The sequence below is a fragment of the Arachis ipaensis genome, chromosome B01, assembly GCF_000816755.2.
Source record: "Arachis ipaensis cultivar K30076 chromosome B01, Araip1.1, whole genome shotgun sequence".
In the NCBI taxonomy this organism is placed as follows: domain Eukaryota; kingdom Viridiplantae; phylum Streptophyta; class Magnoliopsida; order Fabales; family Fabaceae; genus Arachis; species Arachis ipaensis.
Window position 1 is genome coordinate 98,647,349 of NC_029785.2, and position 8,950 is coordinate 98,656,298.

The 8,950-nt window shown below is 35.0% G+C and overlaps 1 protein-coding gene across 1 annotated transcript; it reads right to left on the reverse strand.

The window, feature by feature from the left end:
- Window positions 5,563-8,736, reverse strand: LOC107618838 (protein KINESIN LIGHT CHAIN-RELATED 1-like). The gene is made up of 3 exons (XM_016321013.2): window positions 8,460-8,736; window positions 6,237-8,085; window positions 5,563-5,941 (listed from the first exon to the last, which is right to left on the reverse strand). The coding sequence occupies exons 2-3, from the start codon at window positions 8,075-8,077 to the stop codon at window positions 5,728-5,730; spliced, it is 2,055 nt and encodes a 684-aa protein (XP_016176499.2). The 5' UTR covers window positions 8,078-8,085; window positions 8,460-8,736; the 3' UTR covers window positions 5,563-5,727.

Below are 8,950 nucleotides of genomic sequence, written 5' to 3' on the forward strand. Positions count from 1 at the left end.
TTCTTCATGTGTCCTTTCTTTTTACAAAAGAAACACCGTGCACTTTCTTTCTTCATAGGATGGGATACAATACCCTTTTCTTTCTTCTTATGAGCTTGCTTTTTACTACCCTCATTTGTCACTAATAGTGCACTTTCACCAAATTCCTGAATTAGCCTTCCTTCCTCTTGCACACACATCACCAGTAATTCGTTAATGGACCATTTTTCATTATGTGTGTTATAAAAAATCTTAAATGGTCCGTATTGGGAAGGAAGAGAATTCAGAATAAGATGTACCAGAAATGAGTCAGAGATCTCAACCTCTAAAGCTTTCAATTGTGCTGCAATGTCTCTCAACCTCATGATGTGTTCACGCACACCTCTTATGCCGGTAAGCCTCATAGATGACAATTGTGTCATTAGGGTGCTTGTAAGTGCCTTACTAGAAGACTCAAACTGTTCATCAATAGCCTTCATATAATCCTTGACATTCCTACAATCAGGAATTGAACCTCGGATACTAGCTGAAATACGAGACTTAATGAACATCATACTTAAACGGTTGGATTTCTCCCACCGTTCGTATAATGCTACCTCGGCTTGAGAACTAGTATCAGTAGGTGTCGGAGGCTCTTCCTACCTCGACTTGTTATATAATATTATATAACAACTTCTCTCTTCCACCGTCTTCTCTTTCTTCTTCTCTCTCTTTTTTTTTTAATTCAAGAATAAGAAAACTTATGGGAATCATGGAAAATTATACTATTATGAAGAACAACTATCACACAAATTTAGAAGATTCCTTCTGGAAATATTATTTATTATTCCCTCTTCTTATGGTACGTCAACTTTAATTTCAATAGTTTTTCTTACTTATTTCAAAATTCATACTATACATTCTTGTTTTGAAAATAATTTATCAAAATAATGCACAGTAATTAAATTTTGAAATGACAAGGTAGAGACAATTTTGCTCTGATACCACATATTAGATTTCTTTATAAAACCAGTAATTTATGTACCTTCAGCCATTGCCAATAAATTCTTTGATTTAATTTGGAACTTCCAATTCTTGAATCACAGAGAGTCAGATGGAATCATGGTGTATTTTTTTTGTTCTTATGATCAGAATTGGGGACCCAAATTTTATAAAGTTTATGATGAACAGTCGTGTTTTTTCCATCAAAAAACAGACCAACTGTCAATATAATAATGAATAATTACAATACCACCCAAACTAATTTCTATATTAACAAATTGGACCACAATTAGAATAAAAATTCTAACAATTTGTGGTTTGTATTAAGTAATAGAAGTAGAAGTATATTATGCTGATATAACTATCTCATATTTTTTGAATAGTTCTTAAAACGTTTGACCCTGACCAAGAAAAAGAAAGCAACGGCATGTGATCTATCCCCTTTGACATTGTTATTAAAAACAGATTAAGTGGCATGAGTCTCAAATTCACAATAATTACGACACAAATTGTACCAATTAAATCACAATAAAATTATCCTCACCCAATGCTTCCACTATATCACATCTTCTTGTCTTGAAGCTTCTGCGATGCAAGAGTTTTTGCGGATATATGCCTCTCTTCTCCCTCATGCAATCATTTCTCATATGCAATACTTTACACATGTAGTTTTCCTGGAGAAAACAAAAAGTAAATTAGCGTTGGTTTTAAACATGGTTATAATTAATTATTTCTAATTTTATGTCGAACAAATATTCAAACTAAGCCATTAAAAAAGAGCAACTAATGTTTATAATAAGACTTCTTATCAATTTTAGGAGGAGGTTTTGGAAGTGCAATTTCGACTATCATGATGTGCATATTATTTACAAGCCTTGCAAGTCTTGTTTTTCTTCTGTTATTATTCAATTGCCATTTTTTACTACCTTTAATATGTTTTTCATGTCCTTTGATGTTTGAATGTTTAGAAAGAAGAATGTCAATATTTTCAGAAATATTGATGCCAATAAAAGAATCTAACTTGTCCCTTTTACTTGGGAGGAGATCACCTTTTATTTTAGTCAGTTGTGACTCAATTTCTAATCCTCAATTTATCACAAGTTGTAATTTTTTCTGTAGATCTACTGACCGTATGCATGCATTTAAAATGAGCATCAATATGGCTGATAGAATATATTCTTAAGCTTTTCTTTTTTGTTAAGCTTAAAATCATAATAAAATGAACGATTCATCTTATGCTAATTTTAAAATTGTTAATAAATATTCGAGTATTTGCATCTATGATCAAGATTTTCAAATCTTTTGAATAATTTTGGGGTTTTCTTTGTGTGCAACCTATATTATCGTAATTTTCAACATATTCTTTAAATAATTGGTAAGATTTTAAAGTTCCTGTATTTGCTTTGTCATAGGGAGTGATGAGCGGATATTTTTTATGTTTTTTGGTACTATTTTCATATAGTTTTTAATATGTTTTGTTTAGTTTTTATTGAGTTTTTATAGGTTTTAGTGTTAAATTCACATTTTTGGATTCTACTATGAGTTTTTATGTTTTTGTACAATTTCAAATAATTTCTGGCTGATATTGAGGAGTTAGAGCAGAAGTCTGATTCTGAGACAGAGAAAGCACTGCAGATGCTGTCTGGATCTGACCTCCTTTCACTCGGAAGATCTTTTCTGGAGCTATATAAGTCCAAATGGAATGCCCTCAACGGCTACGGAAAGCTGATTTCCAGAGCTTTTCAGCAATATATAATAGTCCATACTTTGTTTCGGATTAGAAGGCCCAAAACTGGCGTTCAACGCCAATTACCTGCCCCCTTCCAGGCGTCTAGCGCCCACAGAGCAGAATCCAGCATCCAAACGCCCAGAGAGGACCCCCTAGCTGGCGTTCCACGCCCCAGAGACCTCATAGCACATGGATCTCTTCAAAGCTCAGCCCAAACACTCACTAAGTGGGCCCCAGAAGTGGATTTTAGCACTAAAAAGACCGTTTTACCCTTACTAGTCATTAGTTTAGTATTTAAAGTAGAAGATCACACTTTGTTAGGGATCTTCGCCCATCATTCATCATAATTTCGTGTATCACTTTGTTTTTCACATCAGTATGAGTTTCTAAACCTCCTAGGTTGAGGGGAGGAGTCCTGCTGAGTCCTATGAATTAATAAAAGTATTACTGTTTCTTCTTCGGTCCGTGTTTGATTTATTTCTAAGATGTATATTCGATCTTCAACATGGTGAATAGGATGATCAGACAATCAGCTCTGTTCATCATACTAAGACGAACGTACCTGACAAATACCCGCGTCTACTTGGGTTCGTGTGAATACGTGACTGAAAAGCATGAGCCAACAGTTATATTTATACATCTCTCAGACAGTTAATCCACGACTTCGTTGGGGACTTCTCGAGACACCAGTTCAGCCGATTTTCGGGGAGATTAGGGTCTCCGTGGTATAGGCTAGAATCCAAAGAAGCAGCATCCTCTGATCTAGAAGATTCGACCTTGTCTGTGGCATTTTAAGTAGGATCGCCAAGAGAATGAACTACTAGAGTTTCACCGTTCGTCAGATTGGATGACCACGGCCAATGGCGTTCAATCTGTAGCAGAGGAGATCAATGACCACGGCCCATGGCGTTGATCACATACAACCTGCCATAGAAGAGATCATTCACAAGCAAAGACAGTAATACCAGAGTTAATTCAAAAAGGCTAAGCAACTCCAATTCATAATCCTATTCCTATTATTGATTCCAATAATCTCACAAATATTTATCTATCATCTTCTGATCAGCCTGACTAAGACCTGCAAGATAACCATAGCTTATTTCAAACTACAATTCTCGTAGGATCGACCCTGAGTCACTCAGATATTACTTGGATGATCCAATACACTTACTGGTACAAGTACGAAGGTGTGGGGATTCGTGCTACCATGGGACCAATAAGATTTTATGAACATTATTTACACCCCTTGTTGATCTCAAAAATTGTCTCTTTCTAGAAGTAGTAATACATCTTTGCGACCTATGTGAAATTGACCGTCATATTTTCCTTCTTTCTCTTAAAAATAATCTTTGTTATACATCCTTCTCTTGTCAATACTCTTTTTCCATATTTCGATAAACTTTTTTTATCAACTACTAATTCGGCTAGAACTACGTACTTTCTTTTCCACTTCAAAATCTTCTTTTAAGCAAATAATATATTTCCACCGAACATTTTGTTTATCTTTTATTTTAGTTAAATTGCATATACTAAAACCAGCCGCATGTGCATACTTTTTGTAAACTTCTCTTCCATCTTGAGTCATGTTAAAGACCATGCCAACTTTCGATTTCAATTCATCTTTACATTTTGGAATCCATTCTTTTAATTCATTTGCTATATCATTTAAATCATTTGAATGCTATCTAAATTAATTTATTGTATAGCGCTTTTAAAAAAAATTAAAATATATAGAAACATACACGTACTGGGATCAAATTCATTCACACTATGGATAAAAAAGGACACATACAATTCTTTATACTTTGAATGAATATGAATAGAAACAGACAAATATACTTTATGAGTAGTGAGTGTGAGTCTTAGAAAAAGTGATCTTAGGATACTTTATGACCACTAACAAGAATTAAAAAGAGAAAAAGCAATGAAAAAGAATTAGGAATGGCGTAGTGATCATTGAATAGTGTTACGATGATAGAAAACGTTTGTATCGGTTTTAGGTTATCAGAGTTTGGTGTCACGTGATTTTTTTTAAAAAATTAAGTTTAATTTTGGCCATTAAATTTAATCTATCTAATGGTAATAATTATATTATTTTTGTATAAAAAATCTATTCTCAATATATATATGTGTGTGTGTGTGTACCGTCTCTGGTGGCTTCATTTTTCAAGTTGCTAAGATGGCTATAAGGCTCAAATTAGTAGGAAAGAGACACGTGCGTGGAAGATGGAGTTGCATGGGACGATGATTTGACCATGTTAGAGGAACCATAAGTTTGGAAATCAAGCATTGTAGATGTTTTAGTGAATGTTTAGTTTACACGACTAATTAAAGGAATGGAAGAGGTTTTGGATGCAAAACACGGCACAGAGAAGGCGAGGCAACGTCGCTTGGAGAGGTGGTGCCGCCGACGATTTGAAGCTACAGGATGGGAAGAACATAAAAATTAGTCATTGATCAGTTATTTATATAGAACGACACATGCAAATATACACGAATATATATGTAACTTATTTAATAACAAATTTTAGTATTTATATAACACTTCTGAAAATCTAATTCAAGTATCTTTACTGTATCCATGCTCACAAATCTTTATTGTTATTCCTATGCATCTTAAAATCTCCGACACATTAAGCCATTTGAAAATAAGAAATGATATTTGGTTTATATATTTAGTATACACAAGGTAAAAAATAAAATAAAGGTATAATATAATTTCAATTGAAAAATTGGTGCAAACAACATTGTTTGTTGTATATTAATAATTAGCAGTTAGCACAACCTGAATGACATTAACTTGTAAGCAATAATTTATCCCCCAAAAAGTAAAGCAACATTTACAAGTCTATATATATATTCAGCTATAAAAGGTTTTTAAAATATAAGAATTTATTTAAAAACCACTCTACAAAGATGTGACAAAGCAATTTTCTTTTGACATTGAATAGCTTCCTTTTGAAAGGATTAAGTTTTTTCATGAGTCCTAGCTAGTAGTGGCCCTTCTTCCTCCATATCTCTCATCACACAACAACAGATCAGGCATTGAGGAAAATAAGGTCACCCATAGTACGGACATTTCCATCAAGAAGCTGATCAAGTGACCTTCCTTTTCTTGTACGAACTCTCCCTGTTTGCTTCAACAACTCATCCAACCTTCTCTTCTCATCAACAACATCTGGATTTGCTGTCCCAAGCTTTGATTCCCTCATCTCCACTATGTAATCCAGAATGTCAATTGCATCATCCACCCTAAATCAAACATCAAAACCATATCATGACCAATATGTTTTTTTGCTACAAAAGTTTCATCTCATGTCAAGAAATGTCAACATCCTTAGTCATAGTTTGCCATTGTAAATTGGACTTTGAGTACTAGTGACATGACTTGATTTTATGAACTAGTAATATACAACATTGTAAAATGAATATAACTTCGCGCGATGTTGTCATCTCTAACAATAATTAATATAACTAATTTTGTTAAATCAATGGTTAAGATGCTAACGTAGCAAAAGAAAAACAAAGGGGTGTGTTTACATTATACCTGCCAAGTCCATCATATGCTCCAGCAAGATTGCTATACACTCCAAGAGTTTCAGAGTTATATGGTCCATACTCTTGTTCCAGAACAATCTTTGCTTCTTCAAACAATTCTACAGCCTCTTCCAAGGCATGAAGCTGCACACAAGCAAGTCCCATTTGATTAAGAGCGACGCCAAAGTATGCTGATTTCTTATCTCCGCTGGCACGAAGCTTCGAGATAGCATTCTCCATAGCATCATAGCATTCTTGATATCTCCCCAACATATAGTTGATAACTCCAATTTGAGCTTCAATTCCTGCAATAGTTCGTTGTTGTCCAGGCACATCCTTCAGTATCACAAGTGCCTTGTGGAGCAAGTTAAGTGCCTTTTCAGGCTCACCCATCGACTCGTAGATAACCGAGACATTAGTTAGACCAATGGCAATGTCCTCTGGCGGGACACCAGCTTCTGGATTCTCATAGATCCTAAGCGCGCTTTGGCAATAAAACCTTGATTCCTTTAGCTTCCAAGTCCTGTTATACAATTCAGCTAACCGCACATAGACTGATGCGACCGCAGGATGATTCTCTCCTTTGCTGGCTTTGAAGACCTTCAGCGCTTTCTGGAATGCCACGATGGCTTCATCATATCGAGCCAATGATATAAATGTATCTCCAATGCTACAATCAACAGATGCCACCTCTACTTCTTGGCCATTTGCCACCATTGCCAAGCTGGCTAAAACAAGATGCTCCAGTGCAGCTTCATGATTTCCCTTTGTTTCGCATATAAGTCCCATTAACCTCCTATCGGCTGCTTCTTCGAGAGATTGGGGGGAACCATTTTCCCTATGAATGTCAAGAGCCATTTGGCATAGCCTCTCTGCTTCATCTAATTGAAATGCTTGAACATTGGCTTCAGCAACATACCTACAAGTCTCACCAACTCTTGGATCTGTTTCCCCCAAAACCTGCTTCTGTAGTTCAAGCCCTTCAGAGTAATAGATAATTGCATTCTTAATTTGGCCTAGCATAGCATACGTATCTCCCAGTTGCATGTAACCAGAGAATTTAGCAAGGGCATTTTGTAATCCTTCCTCAACAACAGGAATCTCAATTGAGCATTCAATTATTGGAATTGCCTTATCATATTGGCCCAAACTGCAATATATTGCTGCTGTAACATGTAAACACATAACCAAATCTAAACTTCTCTTTCCATTAGCAACCTTCTCGAATATTCTCAACGCTTGAAGAGCCGCTTCAAGCGCTTTCTGTGGGTTATCCCCTACTGACATAAAGTCCCTTGCCTGTTTTAGAAAAACATGTCCCATTTCAGGCTTATCCAATATCGATGATCGAGGCGAAAAATCAGCACCATTTTTGGAACCTGATGTGGTTAAAGGAGGTTTTGATCTGTTCATGCTAGTTTGTGTCTTCAAAACGCTCTCATTCTTAATTCCAGCAGGAGGCTTTGAAGCTGGAGTAGTCCTTACCTTGGATAAGGATTTTGTTAGTACTGAAAGGCCGAAATTTGGTAATCCTTTGTCTGCCTTTCTTGGACTATCCGTTGAAGATAACAAAGAATCAATTCTAGGCTCATCACCAAAAGATCCACAACTTCTTATTGAAGGTGAATTATCAGCACCATCCCAGACATGTTCCGAAGAGGAAACACCAACCCCATGAATTGGAAACTTTGTACCGGAAAAAGTCCGGTGATGAAGTTTTTGTGGACTCAAGGGACTCCTTGGTGACTTGTTTGTAGTTATGGCTTTCTTAGAAGGTAATGGCTTTGCAATCCCATTCATTTCATGGACTCTCCCTTCATCTTGATATTCATTTGCAACATTTATTGGCATTTTCAGCTCTGTGTGAAGCAAAATTAGCAAAACAAAAAAATGAGACATAGATAAATAATATTTGCCAACAAAAAGCAAGTTCATGCCAATGCCTAACATTGAGAATCTAAAACAAAAATGGTGAAACAAAATTCAATGGATGGTGACAAAATATGATCAATTGTTTATTATGGTATTTAATTAATAAGGAAAGATGTAATGTCTATGCATGCTACAAAGGTATTAGACGACTTGAAAGCATTATTATCAAAACTAAAGCCATAAACATACTTGTAATTTGATATAATCAAATTAAAATTTAATTGATGTGCAATTTCTTTTATATTATCCTTGTTTGTGTTGAGAGGAATAATAGAAGAAGGGAATAATGAAAAAGATGTACCTTAATAATGTGGATGAAACCAAGCAATGATGTGAAAATGGATATGAAGGAAAAGTCAAATTAAAGGGGAAAATCTTTTTGCTTTTGTTGTTTTGAATTTTCCCCTTAAATTTTGTAATGAAAGATTACATACAATATATACGTGAAAGAGAAGGAGAAAGGGAGGGTTGAGAGAACAAGTAATAGGAAGGAATAATAATAAGAAGAAGAAGAAAAGAAAAGAAATGGTGTAAAAAGGGAAAAAAAAAGTTTTTGATTTTTCCAGAGCTGGAATAGAATATTAAGGAAAGAGAAAAAAGAAAGAAAGAGGGGGCAATCTAGCCGTGCGCAAAACCTACCTTCCTTGTCTCTTTTTTCGTTTTCTTCTACCAGTCAAACTTTTTATCAGTATGCCACGTTGGTTCTGGTATTTTTTTTTTTCTTTTTTATGTTTAATTTTGCCTTTTTAGTGAAAGACACTTTTGCCATGCTAAAAATTTTAAGTTTCGATC